The following is a 17,331-nucleotide window of genomic DNA, read 5'->3' as shown; positions in this document are numbered from 1 at the left end:
TAATTTTCATTCCATTAAAGTTCATCTCGCTGCATTGACTGCCTACAGGAAATGCCCTTCACAGACTTCCTTCTTCCAGATCCTGGTGATCAAAGATTTTTTGGAAGGCTTGAAGAAAGTATTCCCTCCTGTCCGGCTTCCTTCGCCTTCATGGGAATTGAATGTGGTGCTGTCCAGATTGATAAAGGAGCCTTTTGAACCTATTCATAAGGCTTTGTTGCAGCACCTGTCCTGGAAGGTGGCGTTCCTCGTGGCCATTACATCGGCCCGCAGGGTGAGTGAAATTCAGGCGTTGTGTTGCCAAGAACCTTATACTGTATTTCATGCTGCTAAGGTTGTTATGCGTACTCACCCTAAATTTCTTCCCAAGGTTATTTCTAATTTTCATGTCAACCAGACCATAACTTTGCCTACGTTTTTTCAGAATCCTTCATCTCCAGCGGAAAGGTCTTTGCATTCCCTGTATGTTAGGAGGGTGTTGAAATTTCATCTGGATAAAACCATCTAAAACCCAAGATATTCGTAGGTCAGACCAATTGTTTATCAATTATGGATCAGTCAGGACCGGTCTTGCTACCTCCAAACAGTCCACTTCTAGGTGGAATGTGTCCTTTATACAATTGTGTTACCAAAAAGCTAATAAGACCGTAGGAGGTAAACCTAAGGCTCATTCCACCAGGGGCAAAGCTGCCACAACTGTTTTGCTACGTAATGTTCCAATTGCAGAAATCTGCAAGGCGGCCACTTGGAAGTCGGTCCATACCTTTGCTAAACATTACTGTCTGGACACTGATGCCAGAACAGACGCTCAGGTTGGGCTGGCTTCGCTGCGAAATCTGTTCGCACAGTAGTGGTGTTATGTCTTGATTCTCCACCGGCGCTTTGATTATGACTATACACAGAGATCCCCTACTACAGAAGGAGTAGTTTCTGTTCTGTAACTCCAGTTCTGTAGTAGGGGTATCTCTGTTATAGTCATAAGCGCCCGCCCTCCTCCCCGGTGGAGAAAGATATTCATGTAAGGAATGCTACAGGTCTGGCGTTTTACGCCTTCAAAAAGAACTGAAAGTAAAAGGGACCTGCTGTGCATTCTGGGATACTGAGAGAGTTCTGGAAAGTTTTCTTAAAGGCACAGTATCCTGTTTGAGCCACATAATGGCAGCCTATGGGGCTTTTCTGTCCATGTCTTCCTCTCTATCATTCAAGAGGCTTTTGCTGGTAGAGGCAAGTTTCTCTGTGGAGGAAACTGGGCAAGCTGTGCTGTTTGTTATTATTATTATTATTATTATTATTATTATTTATTTTTATAGAGCGCGTCACCCGGAGGTATCCCAGCGCTAAAGATCCTATCTCTTCAGGTCAGTGGGACAAGGGGGGAGGGGGGAGGGGAGGGAGGGGAGGGGGGAACAGAAGATCGGGGTTACGGACAAGCATGATTCATTAGGGAAAAAGGTGGGTTTTGAGCCGCTTCCTGAAGCGAAGGTATTGTGGTTCGAGTCTCAGGTCGCGGGGGAGTGAGTTCCAGAGACGTGCGGTGTGGACTGAGAAACGTCTTCCTCCTGAGCGAGCTTTCTTAAATCTGGGGATAATGATGAAATTTTCCATGTCCGAACGGAGGGGTCTTGGGGATTTGTAGGGTTTGAGTTTCCTGAGAACAGGGGGGCCTTGATTTTGTAGCAGTTTGTGGGCTAGGCACAGGGCCTTGAATTTGACCCGCTCCCTTATAGGAAGCCAGTGGAGGAGTTTTAGTGCAGGTTTGGCCGAAGCTCTGGCAGGGGTATTTGTGAGAATCCGGGCCGCGATGTTCTGAATTCTCTGAAGCTTGTTCAGCGTCGCTTCGGGGGCGCCCAGGTAGATCACATTGCTGTAATCAAGCCTCGAGAGTATTAGGCCTTGAATTAGCAGTTTTGGGGAGTTGGGGGGCAAGAGGGGCAGGATTTTCCTCAACGATTTCAGGAGCCCGAAGCAAGTCCCGGCTACTTTCTTTGCTTGCACGGTGAATGAAAGATCGGTATCGAGCCACACACCCAAGCTTTTTACTTCTTCTTTTGGGTCGGGGGGGGGACCCAGAGAAGCTGGCCAGATGTTCGGGGAGAGTGTGAGTCCTTTCTGGCCGAGGAGCAGAACCTCAGTTTTCGTCCCGTTCAGTTTTAAGGCTGAACTGTTCATCCAGCGTTGGACCTGCGTAAGGCAGTTGAATAAATCTGCTGGTTGTTGTCTGGGGTGGGATAGTGACACAACTAGTTGTGTGTCGTCGGCGTTTGTGTGTTTTTTTGGTTGTAATTTCTAGTTGAAGTAATGGACAGTGTAGCCTGTGGATATAGGCTGCATTATCTGTCGTTAAATTCTCTCTTGAGTGTCTTTGCAGTTCTGCAATTCTTTTGACAACTTAAGAGATTATTTTTGATTGCTCCGGGGTCCACTCACATGGGCGGGACTATTCTCTAGATTATGACTATAACAGAGATACCACTACTACAGAACTGGAGTTACAGGACAGAAACTACTCCATCTCAAGGACACCTACTTTCTTCCATATTCCCATACACCCTGCGCACAGGAAATATCTAAGGTTCACAATGGACGGCCAACATTATCAGTTCATAGTCCTCCCATTCGGGGTGACTACAGCACCCAGGGTATTCACAAAGTGTCTTGCGGTAGTAGCAGCACACTTGCGAAGGCAGCACATCCATGTACTTCCTTACCTAGACGACTGACTTATAAAAGCCAAGTCATACCACCAGTGTGTTCACCACTCTTTATCAAACAATCCAGCTGCTACACATCTTGGGGTTCACAGTAAACTACACCAAGTCACACCTGCAGCCCTCCTACCAACATCCATACCTAGGAGCCACAATAGACACTTCCAAAGCTCTAGCATACCCCAATCCAGCCAGGATAGCCAGTATGCAAACCCTCATCACCAAATTTCAACCACAACACTCTCTTCCAGCCAGAGTGTTTATGCAACTCATAGAAATGATGGCCTCTTGCATTTCCATTGTACCTTATGCAAGACTTTGTATGCGCCCTTTACAGGATTGCTTAGCATGTCAGTGGAACCAGGCTCAAGGTCAATTCACAGATCTGGTGTTGGTGGACAGCCGCACACATCGCTCTCTGCAGTGATGGAACACACAAACCTTTCCAAATGGCGGCCATTCCTAGAGCCAGTTCCACAAATAGTGCTAACAGCAGACGCATCACTCACCGGTTGGGGAACCCTTCTCCTAAATCATACAATTCAGGGCAAGTGTACCACCCAACAAAAAATGCTCCACATCAATCATCTAGAATTATTAGTAATATTTCTAGCATCATTCCAAGCACATCTCCTTCACCAAACTGTCCTAGTCCGCACTGACAATATGATAGCAATGTATTACTTAGAAAAACAAGGAGGAACACATTCTTTGCAGCTATCTCAACTGGCACAAAGCATGTGGTAGTGGGCCATTCCCAAAAATATACATCTTCTGGCAGTCCATCTTACAGTAGTGAACCATCAAATCCAGGATCTGTTGAGTAGTCGGACTCAGCAGATACACGAATGGGAACTTCATCCGCAAGTTCTTCAACCCTTTTTCCACATTTGGGGCCACCCAGACATAGATCTGTTCGCCACACACGCAAACGCAAAATGCCCAACCTTTGCTGTCAGGTTCCTATACCCGTTGTCCAAGGGCAATGTGATATGGATGAACAGGTCAAGCAGATTTGCGTACGCTTTTCCGTCATGCCCACTCATCCCGCTAGTAGTTCGCAAGCTCAAACAGCAGTCTCTCAAAATGATTCTAGTTGCTCCCACATGGGCATGGCAACCATGCTTCACAACACTCCTAGAACTCTCAGTAGTACCACACCAAAAACTACAACTCTCCCCAAACCTGCTGACGCAGAACCATTGAGACATAAGGCACCCAGATCCAGCACAACTGAATTTAGCGATCTGGCTCCTGAAATCCTAGAGTTCGGTTACCTCAACCTCCCACCTGACTGTATGAACATTATTAAAGAAGCCAGATGCCCAACTACTAGAGCTTGCTATGCAGCTAAATGGAAAAGATTCATCATTTACTGCAATAACAAAATTGACCCGCTAGATGCTTCAATTCAAAACATCATTTGCTATTTGCAGCATCTACAAAGATGCAACCTGGCATACTCCTCTATAAGATTACATCTAGCTGCACTTGCTGCCTAGCTACAAAATAGACAACATTTGTCATAATTTAGAGTACCTGCTATCAAAGCCTTTATGGAAGGCCCTTAAAGGATAATTCCACCCACACTGCCATCCTCTCCTGTGTGGAATGTAAACACTGTTCTTACTAGACTCATGGGTCCCCCATTTGAGCCTGTACACAATTGCAAATGACAGTTCCTTACATGGAAAGTAGCTTTCCTTGTCGCAATCAACCCTCTCAGGAGAGTAAGTGAGATCCAGCATTTAACCATACAAGAACCATTCTTACAAATAAATCCTACCAAAGTGATTCTCAGATCAAATCCAAAATTCCTTCCCAAAGTAATTTCTACTTTCCATCTTAATCAATCAGTAGAATTACCAGTTTTTTTCCAAAACCCTGATTCCGTAGCGGAGAGGGCTCTTCACATTCTTGATGTCAAAAGAGCTCTTCTTTATTATATTCAACAGGACTAAAGCCTCTTAAAAAACAAAACAACTGTTTGTAGCTTTCTCTCCACCTCATAAAGGCAATCCCATCTACAAAGCTGGAATTGCCAGGTGGATAGTCAGATGCATTCAAACATGCTATCACAAAGCAAAACACACATTAACAATTCCCCCTAGAGCACATTCAACACGCAAACTAGGAGCTTCCATGGCGTTTTAGGGAACATTCCCCTAGAAGATATATGTAAGTCAGCCACATGGTCTACTACACACACCTTCACCAAACACTATTGTGTAGATGTGTAGGCAAAACAACAAGCTTCTGTAGGTCAGACTGTTCTTAAAACACTTTTTCAAACTACTGCAATCGATACAGGTCACCACCGCTAAGGGAGAAACTGCTGTACAGTCGATGCACAAGAATGAATTCTGCAGCTCATATGCTTTGAACGGAAAATTATACTTACCAGTATGCATCTGTTCTTGGCATGTAGAGCTGCAGAGATTCATACACCCACCCACCTCCCGGTACCTGTATCTGTTCCAGTGTTGTCCTACTTGTATGCATTCACATCGACATCTTTTCTGTTTCTTACAAACTCCATCATTTCCCCATCATGGCGAAAAACAATCTAAGATGGAGTCCATGCCTATGCGCACTATCGTCCAAGGGCGGAGTCACCGATCTCGTGTCTACAAAGACTTCTTCCAGGACAACAACAAGGTGCAAACATCTCTGCCCAACACCAGATGGCGATCTATGCACAGGTATGAATCTCTGCAGCTCTACATGCCAACAACAGGTGCATACTGGTAAGTAGCATTTTCCTTCTTTCCCCCTGGGTCTGTACGGCTCCTAAACCACCACCTCCCTCGTCGTCCATGCGCTGACCTCATCAGATCACAGAAAAAGGGTCTGGGTGGCAGCACTTCCGCTGCCACCCCCAATGGATCCATATTGTGGTGGGGCTCGTGGGGGTGTGCCAGTGCTCCCAACATGGGTTGCTGCCAGGACAGCCTTGAGCCGTCCTCAGCACATGCTCACCATGGCTGAGGAATCCTCCAGGCCTCCCTCAGCACTGATGGGGTTAAAAACGTAAAATGCTTGGAGCCTAATGTTTATATTATCACTAAACGTAGCTCACAATAGGATCGAAGATAAGCTGGCTTTAAACTGACTAATCTTATACAAATACTAATCTGCAAAAATGTAAACGAAAATGCTAATTTCTAATAAGATAGCATGCTATCATTAGAAAAAATGCCTTAACTCTCTTCTACCAGCCTTTTCCCATATATGGTAATGGCAATTGTGAAAAATGGCTGTTAAATTGTATATTTCCAAATCAAGGTAGATCTGTTAATCTTGTGACAGGTCCTCCAGTTGTTGATTGCTGATCTCACCTTTTTGGGGTAGTTTTTTAAGTAGCTAGGTTCTATTAAACAGAGAAAATAACCTTGAGCATCCTAAACCCAGTTTATAAATTGATGATAGACCAGCTTCAAACAAGGTTGTGCACAATTTACCCTTTATGTGAATACTGATCTGTTTCAACATAGCATCATAGTAATAAAGTTTACAGTTAGGAAGAGCAAACCACCATTCTCTGTGGATGGTCTGAGAAATCTGGAGGACATTTTAAAGCCATATGCTTAATCGGCAAATCTGGCAATAAAATGGGCTACAAGTGCCTAACAATTAGATATTACTAATAAAGACTTATAACTCAGATCAAAAACTCGACCCGGCCTTTAGTGTTTGGCGTTAGGAACATTGCTAACGGCACAGATCACCTCTTTTTGTTGCTCGATGGTGTGTTATCCTCAGTAAACCTTAGATGTGTATACATTTAGTTTAATTCACTATTTGTTTAAATTACTGAACTGCCATCCAGTCGGGTTACAAATGTAAATCAATGTACAGCTTCTATTAAACTTGCTTCTAAAGTGTGCACATCTTTACCATTTATTAATGACTTAGATTTTGCATATTGATGGTGGGGGTGATGCTCCACACTCCTGGAAAACTTCTAATATTGCTATTTTTCTTGAAAAGGATAAACCTTTAGATGAGTGGATCCTACTGGCCCATTTCTCTGATCAATTCAGATGCTAAAATATTTGCTAAAGTTCTTGCTGCTAGACTGACTCCTCTGGTCCAATATATTGTCCCTCCACATCAGCATATATTTGTTCCTGGTAGGGACACTACCATTCATACGGACACTGTTGTGGCTGTGTTCAGTGTGGATTGAACAATGGGTAGCTATGTGGGTGTGATATTACTGGACACAGAGAAGGCCTTCGATGGGGTTTTATGACCCTTTCTATGGTCAGACCAGTCAGCTTTCGGCATTGGTAATAGGTGCCTCTCCCGGGTTAGGTCTTTATATAAAAGTCCCACAGCTAGGTTAATCTTAGCACGGTATAGCTCACCCTCTTTTGGTATCTGTAGGGGCACGCGCCAAAAGTGTCCGATATTCCCACTACTGTTCACCCTTTATATTGTACCATACATCCGGCTATTTATTAGCAATCCTTTTTTTTTTTATCCTCATTTGCATGCATAGCTCCAATCTATCAAAACAAAAATTGCCACAGAGCAGGAAATCAGGCTGTGCCTCTATACTGTCTCAGCGTCAGCTGGCAGGGATAGCATAGGAGAGGGTGGCGGCCAAGTCCTAGCAGTAGATACACGCAAGCCTTTAAAACTCAAGCACAGGGCAATTTGTTGGTACATAGTGCCCGAGATACCGAAGCCCCACAAGCGCCACGGCAACTTGCCATAGGACCAAGGGTGAGCGATGCCTGCATTAATCATAGGTCCTGGGGAAAAAAAAACCCAGGCTCAACATGACTGCTCCAACTGTGTCCAAAAAGCTCTCCTACTCAGATTCCCACTCCTTGCCAGGTCGAGTTTTGAGATCTGGAGGATTGAAGAACGCCATTCATGTAAGGTGGGTGGCAGGGCGTCCTTCCAGTGTCTACAAATTTCCCTACGCGCTGCCAGAATGGAATAAAACACCAGGTTGGAGGCAGCATTGCGGGATTTACCGCTCAGACCGAAGATGACAAGGCCAAGATCAATGGAAATGTGAGAGCCCATTGTCGAGGACAATTTGTTGCCTATGGAATCCCAAAATGAAGTTATTTGTGGGCATTCATAAAACATATGAATGTCAGATGCAGCCACTAATCCGCACCTTGGGCACGAGACCGGGCCTGTCAGAGAAAACTTTGACAGCCTCTGCGGGGAATAATAGGCCCTGTGTATTGTGAATAGATGGTTCCTACGGAGCCAGGCTGGTTTAACCAAGTCCCACAACACCCCGCAAGAAGCAGACCAAAGCTCCTCCACGTCTATGCCTGGCAATGAATCAGCCCACAATAATGTTGGAAGTCAAAATTTTCCGTCTGCTTCCTCTAAGATCTTATTGTACCAGAGCGATATTTCCTTCTTTGCAGGGGGATTGTCCAGCAGGCACGTCACTAATTTGCTGTTTCCACCAATAGGTAAACTGCTGTTCCGGGCTGACTGTGTACTATATGTCTGAGACCAGTTTGATATTTGTATGTATTTGAATCTTGACAGGCCTGGCCCGACTTTGTTGGTCAAATAGTCCCAAGGAAGTAAAGAACCATCCATGAACAAGTCTCCCCAGGAGGTGATTTCAGCCTCTTTTAGTGGTTGTGTTAATGCATCTTCTGCCCAAGCTGGAGGTGCAGGTAGGTCCCATATAGGAGCTCTCTCTGAGTAATACCCTAATTTGATCGTGTGCCTCACCTTATGCCACGTAGTAGCTATCCCCTGCAGTACCTTCAATTTTTTTTTTTTTTTTAAATTTGGGGTCTCCGAATTTAAAAACAAAAAGCTACCCTGTCCAACTCCCTCACAATTCAGCAAAGTAGAAAACATATGACCTACCCCTGTTACTGTTGGTGTTTTTAGTAACATACGTGTATGTGAAAGCTGAAATGCCCATGCTTAAACCTGGAGATCTGGTCCCGCCAGCCCGCCCTTCTCTCTGCGATGTTTTATTTTTTTCCAGGAAATTCTTGGATTCCTATTATTCCAAATACAAGTAGAAATCGAGCTCTGCAGCTTTGAAATTAACTTGGGATCAAAAAAGAGCGGAATTGAATTAAATAAAAACGAAATCTTTGGCAGAATAGACATTTTTACAAGATTAACCTTACCTAAGATAGTAAGCGGAAGGTGTGACCAGTCTCTCATATGTTTTCGGCACTGCGCAGCTACTTTAGCAAAATTTGAAGAGGCGATCAGATTAATGTCTTTAACTATATTTATCCCCAGATGTCGTAATTGAGGTCTTGATGTTTCATTGTGTATAATTGAGTTAACATTCCAAGACATTGACTCTGTTTTAGAGGCATTCACCTCATATCCTGAAATTTTACCAAATTTAAGAGCTAAGTCTATGACCTCTGGGTATGCTGAATTAATCTGTCGAAAAAATCATAATATCGTCCGCATAAAGTGCCACTTTTTTTTCCCAGTCGCCGAAAACAAAAGGTTTTATCAGTATGCTATCTCTTAATTTTTGCGCAAACGGCTCTATGTATAAATCGAAAAGGAGAGGAGACAGGGGGCAGCCCTGTCTAGTTCCCCTAGTTACCCTAAATGGCGCAGTAAGGCCCCCGTTGATCAAGATTGAGGCTGAAGGGCTGCGATATAGCAAGTTGATTGCTCTACGAAATTTGTCCCCGACGTTGAATTTTTGCAAGGCCTCCGACAGGTATAACCAATTCACCCTGTCGAAGGCCTTGGTGGCGTCCAACGTGAGAACCGATAGGGGGAGAGCTTCCTTTATGTCCACGTCTATAGCTCCTACTAGATCATAAGTGAGCTCATATAGCTGTCTCCCTCTTACAAAACCTTTTTGGTTGGAATGTAGTATGTCAGGCGCAACCTGGCCAAGCCTTTTGGCCAGTATGGTGGCAAAAGTTTTGTAGTCGGCATTTAAAATTGAAATTGGCCGATATGAGTCACAATCAGAGGGAGGCTTCCCTGGCTTCAAAATAAGTGTTATTGAGGCGTTGTCCCAGGAGGCAGGTGGTGCTTCTCCTTTGATTTGACTGATAGTATCTAACTAGGTAGAACTGAAAATCAGTGACTACTCCAGGTTTCTCCAACAAGTAGCTCACAGTAGCTCTCCTGTGTGCAGCCTTACCTATTAAATGTTAAGATTTTGCTTGGTTACATTAATATATGTATGCCAGGATTAAAAACTGTTTGAGACGTGAATGTGTGTATTTTCAGAGCTCATAGGATGATCTTTGCAAAAAATTAGTTTCCAAAACGTATTTAAAACTGATATTTCAGTGATAAATCATGCGGCTGCAGAGAAACTCGTTACTAACCTTATTAACTTGACACTCGGGGCATTGCAGCTATGGCTGCCATGTATTACCCATGTAAAGGCATTCTAAAGTGACAGTCTTTTTTTGCTGGCAACCTTCCTGATACACAAAGGTAACCACTGCTGGCAATCTTGCTATTAAGGTAATCTTGTCTGATGTGGTCAATATTACAATACTAGTAGTAGTAGCGCACAACTATCTTCACTGTGCATAAAGAAACATTTGGAGACTCATGGCCTCTGCAGATGATGTTGCAATCCTTCATTTAGTTTTCAGGTAGCTATTGATCATATCTTGGTAGAGGCAGAGAGGTTTGGGGTAGTCTCCGGTTACAAGCTCAATTTCTCTTAAACTCCGGTTCAGCTTAGTCATCTTGCAGAGATCCCAATTTCTGGAACCACTTAAGTTGCTACCTATGTAAGGGGTAAGATCTGCGCTAAAATGAATTGTATTATCGATCTGAATTATGAGTTTCTCCTAGTCTGTTAGTGTAAAGTTCTGATCCTGGTTTCATCTTCCTATTAGGCATATGCAACATAGTTAAGATGAACGTTCTCCCCGACTTTCTATATCTATTCCAGGCAATCCAACTTTGAGTCCCTGACTCATTTTTTTGGCACCTCTAGTGGGTTATTGGCAGTTTTATTTGGGGCTACAAGAGAGCTAGGCGGGCAATTCAATATCTGAAACTCATGCCTAATCAAAGTGGATTTCAACTACCTGATTTTAAGATGTAGTTCTGGACTGCATTTTGACGTCGTATTTGTAATTTGCTTACGGACTATGATCCAGATTTTTGAGTATTGAGGTATCAAATAGCTCAAGATCTGATTTTAGGATGTTTCTCAACAGACAATCTGATCACCAAGTATATTTACGGAATCTCAGGAGAAATTAGAGTTAATTTTGCTGTTCCATTTGTACGTTCATTCATGTCCCTGTATGGCGACACTAATTCCCCCCATATTTCATGATGATGAGGCTAAACCTGTGCATAAACAAGATTTATAAACTGTGGGTCAACTTTCCCATGCGATTTCGAATCTTCTCTACTTTTCAAACATGCTTTGGTCTCACCCGACCAGTGCTTAATTTGAGGCGGTGGTTTCTGGAGCTCAGCACCAGCACTTAATTGTCAACACCAGCACTTCGACAAACCGCACCACCATGTGGCAGACTGCCCCAATTTAGAGATCATTATTGTCAGAAACAGTGGTTCCTGTGGAATAATAGAATCAATATAGATAAGGTGCTCAATCGCAATGGAAGGCTTAAAAATTATGTCCGAGTGCGAAGAACCCACATACACCACGGTTTTAGTTTGATACAATCATATTTTACAAACATAATTCTATATACAATGAAAAAGAAAAATGTGCGTAGTGCGAAGTAATTCACTTTTGGTACATTTGCAGTTTTTCACGGTTTCATACAAACCAACACCACACTTATAAGAAATTTCAAAGCAAAGCAATCAATGCAATTCTATAGGAGGAAATTAAGTTATTGGTTTACAGGTAAGTAGTTGGGTGTGGGAGTTGGGTTTCTGGGGTTTGAACCAGAATTCCCCCAGGGTCGAGGATGCACTCTCAAAGCACCCTTAGCAGCACTAGGGCAGCCGGGTACAGAGTTCTAAGGCCCAATGTTATCCAATAGGGCAGCGGTCTTCAAACACAGTGGGGCGCGCCCCCCTGGGGGGGCGCAGCATCCCTTCGGGGGGGGCGCGCACTTCACCCCACCTTTATCTTTTTTTTGTTGATTCCAGGCGCGAGTCGAGCCGTGTGTCTCAGCCAGGCTGCTGCAGCTCCAGCTGCCTGGGTCCCGGCTGAGAGTGTCTGGGGTCACAGGTCTTAAAGGCCAGAGGTGCAACAATTTCAGGTGGGGAGCCTAATTCTTCCAGCAAATGAGGAGTGGAAATGCAGGGGCTCTAAGAAGGGCTGACAAAACAACAAAGCCTCTATTTAATGCGTAAATGGTCTTTTAAAGACCTGTGAAGAAGTACTCAGGTGCGGCTTGCAGCTCCAAAATCAGTCCGGGCTGACACAATATGCGGGGGAGGCTGTGCATATTTACATACCTTTGTAATCTGATTACAGAGGCTGTTTGTTTTCTGGTTCAAGTACCCCCTGTGCCCCCACTCTGCCTATCGTATCTTTACATTTTACTGCCTTATTGTGAGAATGCATTTCATTAACAGGGAATAGTAGGATTAGCAAAATAAAAATGCCAGCCATGTGTTTTTTAAAGAGCCTGCAAAGGTCTTGTCATGACACTAAATAGGGTTATACATAAAATAGTATGTATTCATTTGTAATGTGATGTTTCAAACTTTGTTCCTTTTGTTTATAAGTCATAGATCATTCAGGCAGCCTTAGAACACAATTAAAAATGTTTTCTATTTATTTTTGCTGTTCCAAGTATGCATAGATAAGTGCTGAAAATAAGCTTTAGTGGACTGCTTACTTTTGTACCATCTGGGACATCACTATAATGAGCTGGCAAGCCTAATCGCAAGACTGGGTTTGTTGCAGGATGAGCACAATATTTATTTACTCCTCCCTCGACCCCTGTACCCTGAATAATGCCATAAAAGCAATAGTTTAACTAATATCTGCAACCCTATGCCAGGCCTCAATGACATGCTGAGTTACTCCAACTGTGTCTGGAAATGCACCCTGCATTCAGACAACTCACTCCTCATACCCACCCTTCACTTTCACACTCACCCTGCACACACAGGAATCACAATGTACTCACACTGATCACTATGCACTCAACCCACCTGCTCACCCTGGGCTCTGCAGGAGGGAATAGCCATCAATGATGCAGAGTACCAGCTTCCAGAACTTTTTTGTCGGGTGGTGGTGGTGGCGGCTTGGCAGACCTCTGCAATAGGGGATAGGGGTCTCAGGTTGGTGGCTGCTCCCGAGCAGGCCACAAGGTTGTGGGAACAAAGCTCCTGGTGTTAGGCTCAGGGCATAGGGGGATCTGGAGACAGGGAGGGGGCCTGCTCCTGATAGCAGGAGAGGCTGGGGGTCATGTTCTAAAGGTGGCAAGACCTTAGAAGCTCCTCTGCCACAGATGACTCTTCCTGACCTGGGGGACATGTGAACACCACCGCCCAGGAAAGGCTTTGTTTCTGGGCTTAGGGAGCTCGGACTCCCACCCCAGGGGTCCAGAAATATGTCTTGTGGTGGCTATCTTGTGTTTTCTAGTCAGGGAACCCACCTGAGGCTGGTCGTTTTTCAGGGGGCATCTCTAAGATGCTCTCTGAGTGCATGGTATAATAAATCCCACACTGGCATTAGTGTGGGTTTATCCTACCAAACTTTGCAGAATTCAGAATAATGACGAACCATATACTACACAGACCATATACTCTTTATGGCTTTACTGCACTTGCAATGTCTAAGAATGGACTTAGATACTGTAGGGGTACAGTGCTCATGCAACTGTACCCCCACCAGCCGTATAGTGCACCAAGCTAGAGGGGTGTCTTACCTATACCATAGGCAGTGGGTTGCAGGCATGGCACACAAGGATGTGTGCCATGTCGACTCTTCACTTTTTTTCTGCACCACAATAAGCAGCCTGCATTTACTGTGTGTGTGTGTGTTAAGGTACAGGACCTCTAAGGGTGGCACAGCATGTGTTGCAGACCTTAGAGGCCTTCCCTGGTCACAGTGCCCTTGGTACCCATGGTACCTTTTAGAAGAGTCTGACATGTGGCCAGAGTGTTGCCAATTGGGGGTACAAGGTACAGTTTTGGGAAAGAACACAGGCGCTGGGAACCGGATTGGCTGGTACACAGGGCACATCAAGTCAACTTGCATCAGAAATCTGGGATAAAGTGGGGGGGTTACTGCAACAGAAACCCAGCTTCCTACATGAACTCCTTTAGATGAGTCAAAACTTCCAATAGACAAAATACCAATCTCTCTCCGGCAGTAAGATTAATCCCTAGCGATATCAATCTTGACACTTTTATTGTTGCCTGAAAACTGCGGGATATATAAGGAACTCTACAGTGAGAGAGAGAGAGAGAGAGAGAGAGAGAGAGAGAGAGAGAGAGAGAGAGAGAGAGAGAAAGAAAAGTGAGTGATTATGCTGGCCAGGCCTGCTTAATTTGCTCCTGGGTGCCCGGTACGCCATCCCGCTCTTGTCTATGCTCTGTCAGATCTGATTAACAGTAATACTGAAATTATTTGTTTGTTACTTATTATTGTATCTGCAGCGCTACCAAAAAAAAAAATTATACAACTAAAAATTCTGTACCATTTAATGCAGTGGTTTAATTAGCTCTCGGGGACATTGTAAAATACAAATTTCACACTGATTACTTACATGTGTTAGTGCCATCAAAAACCTTGGGTAGTACATTTTAATTTTCAGATGTTTACTGTTTTATGTCTCTAGAGGAACAGTGTTTTTTGTATTGGGCGCTAAAGGGATACCAGAATTATGGAACTCTTTATCAGCCTCTGTCAGTTGGAAGAATGAAATGTAGAATTTAGCAGAGCAAAGGTTTTGTGTAGATTTTGTCTTCCCAGGCATTAAAGGCTATGAAAGGTTCGCCTGGTGAGGGCTATCAATCCATACTAAGTCTAAACCAGGCTAGTGGCAAACAGAATAAAGGCAGCAGAGTTACAGCAGTTTGGAATTTTGGTTAAGGAAGCTTGGGATCGCATGAGTGGTGGATTAGAGAAACATGACCTGCCAGTTCGCATTTAAACAACTGTTCTTCTACCTTATCTTCCTCTCGGCACCACGCCTTTCCCTTCCTTAACTTAGATAAGCCTGGATCTAAACCTGCAGGGGGTTTGAATTTTTCCTCTACCATATCTCTGTTGTTTGGACATTTTGAGGGTGCGGGGAGTGCTGGGGAAAGCTAGTATGTGAAGGATCAATGAAACATTGTGCACAAAGGACCTTTGGATTATAACCAGTCCCTTTTTTACGGGGTTTGCATTTTTTCAACACAATGCCTTTTTATGAACTACAGGGAAGTTGAGGATTTCACAGAGTGGTGGAACAGTAATTGTGTCTTTAAGGGTCACAATCTGTCCCTGTGAAGGTCCCTGTGAAGCTCCCTGTGAAGGTGTGTCTTAATCAATGCAGAGGATGTCTAGAACTGATGACAGATTATCTGAGTTAGGGGACCTGAAATCCTGGGAAACGTGGGATGAAAGTGTTCATTTTGATGGAGCTCATTCGTGTCGAAGCCTGCATTGCATTCCAGCTTCTGTGTGTAAATTTGGTTCTGGATGTCTCTGCCCACACCGTACAGAGAATGTGGTCAACTTTGGAGTTTGAAGGGAGGCTTGTGCAAGGCCATTGTTGGTGGTGATGTTTGTCTGAGGTCTGACAGGTTTCTTCCTACCTTCCAGAGACCTCAGCGGAGCCGTCACTTCAGGCCAAACAGCTACAGCTGAAGCGTGCGCGCCTGGCTGACGACCTGAATGAGAAAATTGCACAGAGGCCTGGCCCCATGGAGCTGGTGGAAAAGAATATCCTCCCTGTGGAGACCAGTCTGAAGGAAGCAATTATTGGTAAGATGGGAAAGAAGAGTCTGTGGCATGCTTGGGATAATTGTCGTGGCCGTACTAGGTTCAAGTGGGTGAACTGGCTGGTCTTTGTCCGCTTTCGCTCCCAGTTCTAACATTCTCTGTTCTCAACTCTGCTACAGAGGGACAAGTGGATTACCTGCAAGTAGCAGACAGCTCCTCTTTTGATGAGGACAGCAGTGATGCCCTTTCCCCCGAGCAGCCTGCCAGCCAGGAGTCGCAGAGCTCTGTGCCATCACCCATCGAGCTTCCCAACAAGATGGCCATGGCGGTTAGCCCAGCCCAGGCACCAGGAGCAGAGACCCATCCCCTCACCACTGGTACCTGCCCTGCCCTTTGGACACTGGGCCAGGTGAGGTGCCAACCTTTCTACTTGCTTGACATACCAAGGTGTCAGTGTTTTTATCCAATGTGGTTTGATATCCAATAATCACCCATTTCAGCTGTGCATCATGTAACAACCACTCTATATTTATTTATTTTATTTATTTATTCAAAGTTTTATATAGCGCGAACAGGATCCTTACAGATATCAGAGCGCTTCACAAAGACAGGGGGGGGCAAAAGGAACAGTATAATAGTCAGTGGCATGGTAATAACATGGATAATAAAAACAAACATAAAACCAATCCATATATGATCATGTAAATAACATGGTAACATGGTAATAACATGATAATAACATGGTAATAACATGGTAAGTAACATGGTAATAACATGGATGATAAAAACAAACATAAAACCAATCCATATATGATAAGGTAAGGGAGTAGTATAGAGCAGCACAGGTCATTGGTCCGACTACACTGGCGTACAGGTGGATCAGTAAACCAACGTGTATCATATCTTGGTCGGTAGTAAGAGAGTAGCGTAATAGTGCCCCCAACAAGTCAAGTATAGTGCCAGGGGAAAGGCAGAGCAGCGGTACAAGCAATGCAGAGTCTCTGACCCAACATCTGTAGCGATCAGGAGATCTTGGCCAGAAGCATTGTTTTCACCTCTTTCTTGAAGAGTGCAGTGGAGGTGATTAGCCTTGTTTCAGGAGGGAGCGCATTCCAGATCCTGGGTGCCATTCCAGAGAAGGAGCGTTTGTAAGTTTTCGCTTTCCGAAATCTACGAGGTTTCAAGAGTAGATTTTTAGTACTCCTATTGGATCTCGAACCTCCTGATATAGACAGCTTTTGAGCGAGGTAGTTGGGTGCCTTGTGGTGCACGGCCGCGTGTGTCATAGTTGCAATTTTTAGCTGTATTCTGGCTTCAAAAGACAGCCATTTTAGAGACTTTAGGTCTGGGGATATGTGCGAGTGCTTTCTAGAGCCAGTAATGAGTCTCGCGGCAGCGTTCAGGGAGGCTCTTAAGGGTGCTGTTGTGGATAGTGGGAGACCGCTGAGGGTCGCAATTCCGTAGTCTATTCGAGGGATGACTAGAGCTTGTACAGCAGTACAAGTATATGGTCTCTTATACAACCTGTGTGTCCTTTACCACATGTACTCAGTCTTTTATGGCACCGCCTTTGTGTACATCATGAGACACCCTCTTATCATCTGCTACTTACCTACCCTTTGTATTTTGTGCCCCATACCATCTGTCTCCTTAAGCAACCACCATCTATGTGCTTGCCACATGCCACTGGCATAGACCTTCGACCATCTGTATCTGACCTGTGCTTACCCTGTATAGGTCACCTCTATCCACCTCCTGTGCCAGCTTCTCTTTGTGTCCTCTGTCATCCCCCGTGGCCTG

At 44.5% G+C, this 17,331-nt stretch overlaps 1 protein-coding gene across 1 annotated transcript in view; it reads left to right on the top strand.

Annotated features, from left to right (window-relative positions):
• Nucleotides 1-17,331, top strand: part of MRTFA (myocardin related transcription factor A) — a 206,709-nt gene that overhangs the window by 111,391 nt on the left and 77,987 nt on the right. Inside the window, exons 7-8 of the mRNA XM_086958422.1 lie at nt 15,412-15,573; nt 15,711-15,940. Coding sequence (XP_086814548.1) covers nt 15,412-15,573; nt 15,711-15,940 — 392 coding nt within the window. The remainder of the gene's footprint in view (nt 1-15,411; nt 15,574-15,710; nt 15,941-17,331) is intronic.

Source organism: Lissotriton vulgaris, chromosome 1_1 (assembly GCF_964263255.1).
Source record: "Lissotriton vulgaris chromosome 1_1, aLisVul1.2, whole genome shotgun sequence".
Taxonomy (NCBI): domain Eukaryota; kingdom Metazoa; phylum Chordata; class Amphibia; order Caudata; family Salamandridae; genus Lissotriton; species Lissotriton vulgaris.
This window is presented reverse-complemented; position numbering and strand designations above follow the sequence as displayed.